Raw genomic sequence first — 13,379 nt, 5'->3', positions numbered from 1 at the left:
TTTTTTTATTAATGTATACATATTAATTATTACACTATTCTTCTGTGACATCTCATGTACTGTAAATGCCACAGAAGAGCATGGAAATGAAAATTCAGAACACTTCCTGTGAAAAGTTATTATGAGTACTAAATTGGATTAACAAAATAGGAAGCAACTGGATTACTAGATATTCTCTGGGAGGTAATAGTGCCTTCAAATACTTCGAAACTCTGGCAATTACAGCCAATTATTATATGGCTACATAGCAGCTCAGGCAATTGCAGAATTAGTAAGAGGAATAGCAGCTGTAGGTGGTCAAGTGGCTGCTCTTGAAATGTTCCCATTTTGAAAAAATGCATTTCTGGAGAATATTTCTGGAGTGCTTTGACATTAATTCATTTGTAGAATGCAACTGTCAGTTCCCTGTGCTCAGGGGACAGATTCATGACTTGGATCCAGGGCAAACTGTTTGGGTATGGCCAGTTCATTTCCAGCTGGGATCCTGTATTTCAGATTTGGGGCAGGGATCTCTTATTTCGTTTAGCCACTACAAGAACCCCAGTACTTTCTTATGTATCATGTAAAAGCTGTAGAGCAGGTATATTTGTGCAGGGAAGTGGACAGATGAGAAGAACACAGACACCACGATCCTCAGACAGATAAATGACAAACTTTGTTTGTACAGAAGACCTGAGGGTAAGCAGTGATGATCTCAACGTTTCTGCTCGGTCCTATAAGCCGTGACAAAATTTATACAACTCAATTTACATCATCTCAGGGACCAAGCAAAAGATTTTGAAAGGAGACCTACGGTCTCCTTCCCTGCCCTTGCTAAAGGATCTCTGTGCCTCATAAGTCAGCTCTGAACCTTGGTTTTCCTGTCAAAAACTCAAGTAATAGTCCTTTCAGGTGGGACAGTCAGGACTGTAATTAGATAGTGATCTACAAAACCATTTCCAATGCTCTGATGGTATGGACATGTAAGTTGTTGTTAATAGATTTAATTAAAGCAGCTTCTCAAGTTCCTTTCGGTGATTTCATGCAATACCAGATCTACTGTATCACTGGTTCTGCTGACAGTTACTGCCCATCCAAGCGAGGGACCACTAAGTGCTATTTTTCACACTTCCCACGGAAATGATGCAAAACTAACACAGAGGAAGGGGAGCTCTTCACATGGCACAGACTTGAACCACTGTTCAGTGCCACATCATATTATGGAGATCAGAAGCACAAACCAATTAAAAAAAACATTTGTTGTACCATATGCCTACAAGGGACTATTAAAACTACACAAATGATTCCATACAGATCACAGAAGAAGGCTAAGAGAGAAAGGGTTTTTTTCTACTCCTGTCCTTTTCCTGTGTTTTTCTCTGGCCAAATCAGAGACTCTGGGCTTCCTAGTTGCCTCCTTCATAAAACTGGAGGAAAAAAAAAATCCCTCCTGTGCTGCTGTGAGACTGAAAGCATGAAGCATTTACAGAACATGCTGAGACTTCTGGATACTGGCACTGCCTAACGCAGAGGGTAACTCGGAGCGGAGCAGAGCCGCTGCCAAGGCAGGAGAGCCGCCCACCCGGCCTGAAGTGGCTGCTCAGCCTTCCCGCTGCAGCCTCCCCAGCCAGCAATGTGTGCATCAGTGAACCAGCCACCAGGCCACGCTCACGTGGGTTCCCCAGCAAGGGAACACCCACAAAATTACAGCTAGGAAGCACCGAGGCAAAGGAGTCATGTTCATAACATGCAGACACATTAATCCTTTAATGTCCACTGGAACATAGCTACGCTTCTCCGAAACCTAACCCAAGAGAGGGAAGCCAACCACTGTGGTTCTGGCATTGCAGAGGGCACCACACTGCACCCACAGCACGTCCCTCTTCTCCAGAGCTGTGACGCCAGGACACAGCTCTGGGGACAGGTCCAGCCACTGAAGCCTCGCTGGCACGCTGTGACCAAGAGGCACCGCCAAGGGCAGCAGCTCAAGTCCATCTCCTCTAACCAGCTCTTCTCCCAACCCCAGCTGCACTGGTGCAGACACTCGCTGCTGTTCACATACCTAAGAGAGTCTATTTGGTTACAGGGGTTTGCCGCACTCTGGAAAATCGAAGATTGCCCATTTCTTTGATTAAAGAAAATTTAAAAAAGAAAGTTCCTTTGGTAATCCAGAAAAAAAGCATGTAAATAACACCATTGTTCATAGATGTGCTTCTCCTCATTCCTGGAAGTAATACACTGCCTCCTGCAGACACTCTACAATGCACAACACCCAGCTTCCTCACATAAACTTAATTTATTAACATCAGAGAAGCTGGATCCTTAACATAGCCCAGGAGAAGAGACCCCCATCAGAGAGACCAGGTAGTCTGAACACTCCTGTGTGAATACAGAAAATATTTAGGTTATCAGATGACAGTTCAGGTTAATTTACTATTAGGATGAGGAACAGAAGTGTTTGGCCAGTTTGGAGATGCTGATAGGACTGCCAGAGGGACAGGAATGAGGAGGTGGGGGAATCCCTCTGCAGAGGATTGTTAAAGACACCAAAAATGAATATGTAGGAGAAGCTGCCTGGAGAAGTTTAACAGAGAACAGCAGCAACCTCCTGCAGAGTCTTAAAGGCATCAGATCCCTCGATCTCAATGGGGAAAGCACAAATGATGTGCCAAAGGCCCTAAAACTGGTCTGGCTATTACAAAGAGCACTTCACTGACAGCACTAAAGCAGGACGTGTTCTGGTGGAAAATCACACATGTCACTTTGCAGGGAGCAGCGGTGCTCTGCCAGGGCTGGGATGTTGCCATGCCATTGCCACATTAAGCAGCAGGCACAGTTCAGAGCAGCTCTGTGCCGTTGCCAAGACACTCCGTAATTTCCCACTATTTTTTTCTGGCAATGCCATGAAGAAAAACCATTTAAATTAGGCAGCTCTGTCACCCACTAAATTTACAGGGACATAGCAGCATGCAAGTGGTAATTCCCCGAGTAATTCCATTCTCCAGGCTAAACCAGGAGAGAGTTTAGGTCTGCAGCAGCTCTGATGTTAACAAAACACACAAGCTCATTCAAAACAGCCTGGGAGATAGCAAATGTTTTATCTAATTCTGTTGTTGTTAATAAAGCTAGAGGCAGTTTTCTGCTCAGAGAACAGCTGTAATCAAAAAAAGCAAACCTGTTGGGTGGCACATGGAAGAAACAGTGAGTAAAACAAGAGGTTTCATCTAGGGGAAGGAATTAAAAAATATATAGCACAAATAGTTCTGGAAGAACTGGAGAGGCTAGATTGAAGAGGAGCCACAGTGGAGCAAGACAGACCAATCACCTCCATGCCTGAGAGCTGTCAGAGCAGGAAATACAATTGCAAAATCTGGGTTCTTACTGCCATGAATGGCAAAGGCAGGGGACACATTCCTACACACATGGCAATGATGGGCCAGAGCAGGTAACACCTAGACCTGTGCAGGTAACACTGCTTTCTGACTTAAAGGTTGATGCACAATATCTCACCTCTGTAAGTATTAAGGACATCCAGCTGGGGGACAGATTATCTCATACCATTCTAGGCTGATATAAGATAACGACTGCTCCCCTTCATGCTGATCTTAGTGGAACACATGTCCAGTCCAGCATGACAACTCACATGCAGGTGTCAAATGGGCCCCAAGTTAAGAACAATCTACATAATCAACGACGCAATGTTACCATATCTGCAGGTCTAGGATAACTCGTCTTCTATCAATTTCTTTGGTGTAGGCTTTTATTCCGTTGATTCTAGGGCACTGAAATAAAGACAAACACGATATGACATAATTAATACCTTTCAAGTTAAGCCCAAGTGAAAAGTCCTACTCACTTCAATCAATTTGAGTACAGAAGCATTCATTAAAGACTCTGCACAACCGCATGCAAAGTAGGAGTCAATCACACAAGTTTTTCCCTTAAAGAGGTAGTGTGAACATCCTTGGCAGTCCTCACGCACAAGGGTGTTTGCAAGTAGTTCATGCTGCAAAGCTTAGGAAGCACTGATTAAGTCCTGTCATGGGTATAACAGAATGAAAAGTGGATCATGCCCCTTTTTCTATCTCCAGTCCCATGATACTGACAGCTGATGAGAAGGGATACATGTGTTTCCCATATGAGACACCTCTTTGATTCACAGTGAAGGCACTCAAGTCAAGATGAGGAGGAAACAAAGGAGGCAGCAGTGTTGTGGCAATACCATTTTGTTAAACACTCAGAGCAATTAAAGAGCTGAACATCAGGCTCCCAGTGTATCTGAACTTTTGCAACACTTGCAGTTCAGTCTTTTCTGAAAAGATTCACACTACCTTCTCGCCAAAGTGGATCTTGGTAAAGGTGCATGTTTTCAGATGTACATTCTTTGCTCTGATTTTTGGCTCAAGAACTTCTTTAAATGTTTTTTCCATGATTGTCCCAAAGTATGGCCAAGCCTGTACGAGGACCTAAAGAACAGCAAAAGCAGAAACACACTGATGATTCTTTGTGTAATATACATTTGCGGAGAAACAGACACACATTACAGAATATCTGGCTATTAATGTTTGTCCTTTTAAAATACCAAGTCACATTTGGGCACTTAAGTCATCCTTATGGAAGGATCCATCTCAGTTTCTCAGAAAGAAAATCTGTTTTAGGAACTGAAAGGTGAGTTTTCAGCAGCACAGCATGAGAGGAAATGGCCTCAAGTTGCATGATGGGAGGTTTAGATTGGATATTAGGAAAAAATTCTTCATGGAAAGGGTTGTCAGGCATTGGAACAGGCTGCCCAGGGAAGTGGTGGAGTCACCATCCCTGGAGATGTTGAAAAGATGTGTAGATGAGGCTCTAGGCGACATAGTTTAGTGTTAGAGCTCGATTATGGTTGGATAGAATGATCTTAAGGGGCTCCTCCAACCAAAATGATTCTGTGATTCTATTGACTGATTCTAACCACAGAAGCTGAGCCAGCAAAGCCCAGGGTTAAAGTCTCTAAAGCAAAATTGTCCATAATTACTCTAAAGTGTGACAAAGTTCCCTGGAGTCAGGTTTATTTAGAGAGAGACGAGCTTTTACACCAAAAAGAAAGTTTGCTAAAAAGAAAACCTGGATGCTAATTTGCAAGTTCAGCTGTTTTACTTTGAATTCCATAGAGTCCAGCTCCAGTGAGAGCTTGACTACACCTGCTGAGGGGAGCACCTCTCTGGTAAGGGGAGATGCCACTACTTTTGCTAAAATAATAATAACACATACACATGTATGTATATACACAGGCATACACATATATATACTTCTACATATATACACAAATACAAACACACTCGCCTTTTTTTTTAATCTCAGAATGAACCATTGTGGTCAAATTCATCAAACCTGTATCAACCAGGCACACATCTGGCTCTCACCAAAACCTCAGTGGCAACTTTATACTTAAATGGCATCAAGACTTAAGTACAGACTCTGATAGGATTGAGACATATTGTAGTGACTTGGTAACTTTCTCAGACTTGGCCGCAGAGTTTGTGCTGCGATGCGGCTCAGAGCAGATGGCCTCAGAAGCTGGGGTTAAAGCTCCTCACCTTGTTCAGCCACTCCACTCGTTCAACGTCAGGGAAGTGAACCTGGATGCAAAGAAAAATAAAGTGAGTGCCACATGCCATCCGTTTTGGCATACTGCAACACATGCAAAAGGTAACACTGTGCCTAGAACAGGTGTTAGAGTAAGCTGAGATCCCTCTGCCCTCATACATACATCCTTTATAATTTACTGCTTCCTCAAAAAAATCATAAAAGCAAATAAAGTAGTAAAAAACAGTAAAAGACAAAAGAACACACGTGCACAGATGTACCCGTATGCCTCTGGGCACATTTATATTATTAAAGCAAGTGTCATATCCTGTTGGTGATGTAAAGTAGCATTAGATTTCTCATCCTCCTCTCGGTCATGACTTGGGAAGCCACGAGAACCTGCTTCCCTTTAGATCACGAGCTGTGCAGGACCTTTATCCTGTACTGGCTCACATCAACCAGGACACCACACTTCGGAAAACAAGAACCTGCTTGGGAAACTCCATTTATTGGTTTCAGTAGCATTTCTCCACTAATACACAGTGCCAATGGCTTCAGGGAAAAGCAGCACTGTAAGAGTTCAAGCCTATCAGCATACACTACCATGGGTAACAGTCCAGTGTTTTAACCTCTCAGAGCTTACGATGCTATGGACAAATTAAAATGAAGCAGTCACTCGTGTTTTCAAGTTGGACACATCAAATGCCAACAAGAAGTCCATCTGTCCATTATGAAACCCCTCCAGTTCCCTGAAGTGATGGTTGATTAATCACCATCAGGACAGTCGGATATGAGTCCACTCTCACATAACTGATCTCTCAGCCCTCACCCAGAAGCTGTTGAGTGAAGAGCCACACTCCCCTTACTACAACCACACACTAAAGACCTACAGATGTGGTATTTTCAGCTGGTGCTACAAGCTGGTAGTAGGTTATTGCAGAGGGGAAGGACAGTGCTGCAGCTTCTCAGAATGGACACTCGGGCCCTGCTCAGCCTCATAAGAGCACCTGAATACAAAGGGACTCCTTCAGCTATCATCTAGGCTGATAATAGTAATTGGGTAGGACAATATATTACCTCCTTATACAAGAGCTGCGAATTACACTCCTCAGTCAAAGGCTTGCTGTTTAAGTCTGCAGCTTTCAGAGAGGTGCCCAGAGATGTTCAGATGGAACAGACAGCAGTTTGATTTTTATTCTAGCTTCATGTATTGTTTCAGAGCCCATTTCCCTTGCTCAGATAATGCTTCAAATTATCTTCAATTATTACATTAAAAAATCCAAATTGATATTACCATATTCTTTATAAGCAATTTCTTTTGATGCTCTAAGCAGCAACTTTTTGATTGAATAAGATGATGCAAGTTCACTGAAATATCAGCCAACCCAGCTCTATTTGCATGACAAAGTGAGAACACAGCACCAGGAGGGACAAATAATACTGATAAACAGCTGCTGACATTTTACAGTAAGGCGTATTATGTGAATCTGGAGACCTCCATTTCACCTGCCAGCCTTTCATGTTTCACCAAAAGGTCCTCTAGCAGGACACATAAACCCTGGGTAGCCCAAAGGCAGCTGGTTCCCTGCTCCAACACAACTGCCAAGTGCCAGTGTCCTGCAGCACTTGTTCCACAGCCCCAGATCAGTCACAGACAGGGTAGAGCAGGGATGGAAGTAGCTTGGTGAGCCATTCTTCAAAAGATATCACAGCAAGGAGAGGGATGTGACCCAAAAGAATGGATAGACCAGGGCTCAGGGGCAACAGTTAGGTTGCCACATCCCAATCAGAAACGCAGCACATGTGCGAGATCCACCAATGTTAAGGGGAGAAATGTAGCACAATATAAACCACCAAAGTTGGCTGGGATTATTCACTCGAGCCAAAGCTGCTAGAGATGCAACAGCAAGAGTCGTCCAAGAAGCAAGCTGGTGGCCAAGGAGAGCTGGAACAGCACATGGGAGCATCAGGAAACAGGCAAAAGCTGTGAGAAGGGGGTGGCAGCTAGACCCACCTTACAAAAAAGGAAAATAAAATTAATTGTTTGAGCCACAGGCACCCAAACCGGACAGCCCATGGCAAACTCCAAAAGCAACCGCAATGAATCGCATATGACTGTCACACCTCAGATTGCTGTGATAGGATTAACAGCCACTGGTGGTACATTTCCATCCCGCTTGACAACCTCTCATTTATATGTCTGCAACACAGCTCCTACCTAGACACTCTGTGCCTCAGTTTCCTTTGACAGATGTAAGAAATATTAATATCACTGCTGTAGCTCAAAGGTACCGAAGATCACCAGGAACTCCTTGGCTACCACAACAGGGTTCTCACAAAGGCAAACACCACAGAAATTGGTCGACTGCATGTCTCTGGTGAAAAACAGCTTTCTACCTATTATAAAAGGCCACCAAATTTCAGTAGGTTCACAATACCAAAGGTCAGCTGCACTCAATGGTATGTATTCAATGAGCAATTCTGCAGAAGACACAATTCAAGTGTGTCTAGATTATTCACTGACTAGTAAGACACAAGGTCCTGCCCACAGGGTATACCCATAACGTGCATGTCCCAGTAGCAGAAGATGAGCTCTGCTCTAGTTCGGCCCAGTGACACCACCAAGCTCTCTTCTTGACCCACCAGCTTACTCCCAGAACTTACTGTTTCCTAATACTTCTCGGAAAAAAAACCCAATCATCTGCAGTTCCATACTTTTTAACCATGTGCTCTGGACTTCAAGACTTACTTCTGACCCTTGTTATTGGTGAAAGCCCTGGGAGCGAGGACTTGTCCTCAAGTTGTCATCAGTACAGCACAGGTAACAAAAACTCAAAACCAGCCACCAAGAGTTGCCAAAATTAACACTATCTCAGAATAAGATTTAATCCTGTAGCCTTGGGCAAGTCACACTATCAAAATCAGTTTTCCCCATCTACAAAAGCAGGCACACTTCTTGCAAATATTTTAGGAATGCTGAAAAAATTGCTTAGCATTTGAAAAGAGCTTTGAAGAAAAAAAAAACACCAGGTAAGGGACAATTACTAGCAAGTAAAGTAAACGTATAAGTTTCTGCACGGCTCCACCTTGCCCTGGAGCAGATCACATCAACGTTCATAGCAAGAGCAAAACCCATATCTGGTACAACAGTGTCATTCTGTTCAAATACAACACAGGAATCAATGCATCAAGGGGGTTTTTGTTTGTTTGGAGTTTTGTACAGGTTTGTTGTTTTGGGTTTTAAGGGACAGGTTTTTTTAGCTCCCTGTGCCGGGGCGGGGGGGGGGGGAAAGAAGGTCTAAACAAGTGTTTTGCATTAACAAGGAATTAACAGGCCAGGTTTTTTTAAAAGGACTTTCCTGTACCCAGTAATATGAATTTCTCTTGGTAAAAGTAACAACATCAGGAAGAAACCCAGCATACTTGGATGTTCTCACCTGCAACCTGCTAACACCTTCAAAAGCAACATGGAGAGGTCACCGCCACGAGCCACAGCAAAGATGGAATCCCAGGTACCTCTTCTCCAGCCACTGACTGGTTCCACACAAGTCAGGCTGAAGGCTGCACAGGCTGAAGTCAGAAGGTCTCACCTCCCTGAGACACAGATCTGACTCTGCTCAACATGAGCAGGTTTCCAGCCTCAGGAAAAGGAAGCACAGCCTGCCCACATAAGCTGTCTAGAACAGGAATGCCTCTATTCCAAACTCACTGGCTGGTTTCAGCCAAGAAACTGCTGCTGCAAAATAACCCTGCAAATTCCCTGAAACAGATGGTGAAGTAGATGAGGGAAACCCTCCCAGCATCCCTTCTAAAGGAAGGGCTGCAATGGAATTACATCTCCTAACAGCTGATATCAGGACTGAGTGGAGCCTGAGCCAGATTTGAAGGAGCCACTGCGCTGCTCTTGGGGAGAACGGTTTTTAACCAACTAGTGCAACCAAGGAGTGGTCTTAACTCTTCACTGGTCGGATCCTCCTCAGGGTATGTGAAGAGACAACTATCTACCAGTCCTCTAAGATGATGCCATTGTTTCACACCTCCAGAACCTTTTCTAGAGTTACAACACTGCAAATCCAACCCATGCTTCCCCCCTAGCCTGAATTGTACTCCTACCCCTATCTCAGCATGTCAGGAGAGAAGAACACATGGGACATTTTTATAGCTGTTTCAATTGAAGGCTCATGAATACTGAAAGGCAAAAATGAAAGATAAAAAAGGGTGACACCACGGAAAATAAACTGAAGAGAGAGCAGGTGAGAATCAGCCTCCAAGACTGACACACGAGAGAAGGAAAAGATCGAATTGAAGAAGGGGATAGAAGTAAAATTAAAACTGAGAAGTTACAAAACCATCAAGTACAGTGTGAAAGCAAACACCAACTGATGAAGAACAAAAATTACCAACAGAGAAAATGAAAGAAAGATAAGTGGCAATGTGGATAAAAGCTAAAACTAAAAGCACACAGTGCAGCCTCTTTATCCTTAGGTCCTACATACAGCCTTCCAGCAGCCAGCTCCAGGAATTCACAAGTTGGGAGCGAGGCCTCTGTAGAGAATCTGATTCCAGCTTCTCTGTGAAGATGCGCCAGGCAGCGGGCAACAGCGCTGAGATCCCTTAAGGGTCTCCTGAAGGAGGGCGAACAGTCCCAGCTCCATCGGCCTCTCCTTACGTGCTCCAGCCCTTGCCCACCTCAGTGGGCTCTGCCAGAATCTCCTAATTTGTCAAATCTTCTCCTGCACTTGGGGGACACAGCGCTCTTGGTGTGGCCTTGTGAATGCCAAGTACAGGGCAACCAATAACCCCTTCCATCCACCGCCTGCCCATGTGCTAATGAAGCCTGACACTTTCAATCACAAAACCCCAGAACTTCTGAGATTGCATTTGTGTGTATTGCAGAGGGGTGATTCTGATTTTTCAGCTATGAGCAAGAGACTCAATCTCTAGTTACGAAGACTGAGGGCACTTGAGGATAAAACACAACACTATGCTCACAGCATCAGGGAAAGAGCTGAAAACGCCACACTCATTAATGCTCTGAGTTGTTTTCAATGCTCCGTCAATAAAAACAAGCAGAAACCTCATTCAGAGACAGACTTCTGTGCCTGGCAGGAGGGAACACGCGCAGGGAGCTGCACCAGCTCTGCTAGGAGACCCTGGCCTCGCTTCGCAGAGGTGCCGAGTGCCTTTATTTCCCACAGAATTATGGAGAGCCAAGTGCTGCAGGCTATATAAAACAGTTTGCTGACTATAAATGTTTCCATGCAACACTCCTTACAAATAGAGCTCTTTGATATTCTCTTTCTTACAAGAAGAGTATTTCCCTACCAGTTCCTGACGTGTTTTTAAATGCTAAGCAAATGACAGTGAAGAAAAACAACCCCTCATAATCCTTTACATTAACCAACCAAGGCTACACAACAAATAACCAGAAGATGCAGAATAAAATGTGCCATCAAGAGATAGGTCTTTAAAGTTAAACACTTCGGTTTTAGCAGGCAAAGAATGTTTACAGGTTTGTTTGGGTTGGGGTTTTTTTGTTTGGTTTTTTTTTTTTTTTGAGAAAACTTTCTGGATGAGAAAGTCTAAAATAAGCATTCTCTACACCAAAATAGCTGCAGTGCAACAGCACATATTTGAAAGAAGATTTCTTGGGGGATACAGCAGTCTATTTTATAAGCATGGTTACTGCGACATGCACATTTCCTGGACTAAAACAACTTCCAGTCTGGTCCTCACTTTACTGAGCAAGACTTCAAAATCAGAGACGTTATTACCGGTCCAAGGCATCACCGCCAACTCTTTTCTTTGGCCCTTCGGCCGCTCTCTGTCCCACTCCAGCCGCACCACCCGGCGCTCCCCAGCCCCGTCTGCACCGTCCCCGTTCCCAGGGGCGCCCGCCGCTGCCGCGGGGGAAGCGCGGCGGCGGGCGGGCACAGCGCACCTGTGTCCCCCGGTCCTCACTCACCCAAGCCGGCAGGTGCCGGGCGGCCAGGCCCCGGCACACCGCCTCCCGCTCGTCCTCCAGCAGCGCGAAGGCGGCAGCCAGCCGGTCGCGCTTCCACTGCCGGTTGTGTCCCCAGCACAGCCACAGCGCCAGCCCCAGCAGCACCCAGCTGCCGCTCAGCCCCAGGTACCCCGCCAGGTACACGGGACCGAGCCACAGCAGCGCCCGTGCGGCGGACGAGAGCAGCAGCCGCGGCAGAGCGCCCGACCGCCGGGCGGCGGGGCGAGAGGCAGCCGTGGGATTCATGTTGTGCGCCGGAGCCCCCCCTCGACTCCGAGGGGTCGCCCCTGCCGAGTGCTCCGTCCCGCAGCGCAGCGGCTGCCGCCTCCGCCCGGCGGGAGGCGAGACGAGACGAGACGCGCCCCGCAACGCCGGGACACCCGCCCGGGCCCGCCCCGCCCCCCGCGCTGTGGCGCCCCCCAGCGAGGCAGCAGCAGCAGCAGCGGCGAGCGGCCACCGAGGGCAGCGCCTCGGGCCGGGCTGCGGTGCCCCGGCGCTCGCACGCAAGGGGCAGGCAGCCCTCCCGGCTTCCCCGAGGGTCACCTGGCAGCAGTGTTACCGGTAGCCTGCTGGTGAGGGGATGGTGTGAGAGCAAGGGAACTCATGGCACACACGGCAGGGTGGGGACCAGCTGATGAGCAGCTGCTGAAAAGGGATCGCTCCCACCTGCCCAGGGTTGCTCTGCTTCAGGCTGTGAGATGTGGGATCACCCACCCCTGCAAAGGAGGCTGCCCCGAGGGCCCGGCTGGCTCCTGCCGTTTCTGTGCTCTATTTCTTTCAGTGGACCTGACCAGATCCCACCATGATTACTTGCTGCTTAGAATCACAGAATCATTTTTGTTGGAAGCGACCATCAAAATCATCAACTCCAACCATAACTTAACTCTGGCACTAAACCATATCCATAAAGAACCTCATCTATACACCTTCTAAACACCTCCAGAGATGGTGACTCAAACACCTTCCTGGGCAGCCTGTTCCAGTGCTTCACAACCTTTCCCATGATGAAATGTTTCCTAATATCAAATATGAACCTTCCCTGGCACAACTTGAGGCCATTTCCTCTTGTCCTATCACTTGTTACTTGGGAGAAGAGACCAACCCCCTCCATGCTACAACCTCCTTTCAGGTGGTTGTAGACAGTGATAAGGTCTCCTCTCAGCCTCCTTTTCTCCAGGTTAAACAGCCCCAGTTCCCTCAACTGCTCCTCACCAGACTTGTTCTTGCCTAATATATAAGGATATGGGGCAGAAACAACTCATTTGTTCTGGACACTTGCTGCTTAGAAGAATAAGTGTACTTTTTTCTCCTCCTCTTTTGATTTTGATGGGGATATTGTGTGCGTTCAGATTTTGAAATACTGAGAATTAGGCATTAGGGAATGCAGTATTGTTTGGGGACCATAAGACACTTTTTGAGATGCATTTTTATTCCCAGCAATATTAATCTATACCTTTCTGCCTATATCTGCCTTAAGAGACAGGCTATAACTGTATGGTTCTACACTGTGTTTTCCACTGCTGTTTTCCCTGGATCAGGCAAATGCTATTCTTTGTTCAGTGGATAAGTCTGGAACATCAGTGAATGATGCCAGCTTTTATTGTGGCCTTTTTTTGATATTGGCTGCACAAGATAGCAAACGATGAGGCAGACACAAACATCCATGAAAAGGCAGTCGATCATGACTGGGGAGAACTAGGTTTGGCCTCCATTTTGCCATGGAATTGGTATTTAATTATGGGTCAGTCAATAAATCAAACAATACTGCAAGTGATCCTCATTTGTATGTTAATCATTGCGCATGACTGATCTGGGATAGAAATTTGTT

General features: G+C 45.9%; 1 protein-coding gene across 1 annotated transcript in view; it reads right to left on the bottom strand.

The window, feature by feature from the left end:
* ESYT3 (extended synaptotagmin 3) overlaps nucleotides 1-11,878 on the bottom strand; it is a 30,870-nt gene extending 18,992 nt beyond the window's left edge. Inside the window, exons 1-4 of the mRNA XM_065841530.2 lie at nucleotides 11,513-11,878; nucleotides 5,559-5,600; nucleotides 4,311-4,445; nucleotides 3,685-3,761 (exon numbers count right to left, since the gene is read on the bottom strand). Coding sequence (XP_065697602.1) covers nucleotides 3,685-3,761; nucleotides 4,311-4,445; nucleotides 5,559-5,600; nucleotides 11,513-11,797 — 539 coding nt within the window. The 5' untranslated portion in view covers nucleotides 11,798-11,878. The remainder of the gene's footprint in view (nucleotides 1-3,684; nucleotides 3,762-4,310; nucleotides 4,446-5,558; nucleotides 5,601-11,512) is intronic.
* Between the last annotated feature and the right edge of the window lie 1,501 nt (nucleotides 11,879-13,379).

Source organism: Patagioenas fasciata, chromosome 7, assembly GCF_037038585.1.
Source record: "Patagioenas fasciata isolate bPatFas1 chromosome 7, bPatFas1.hap1, whole genome shotgun sequence".
Lineage (NCBI taxonomy): Eukaryota > Metazoa > Chordata > Aves > Columbiformes > Columbidae > Patagioenas > Patagioenas fasciata.
The sequence above is the reverse complement of the archived record's forward strand: the minus strand, read 5'-3'. Positions and strand labels throughout refer to the sequence as shown.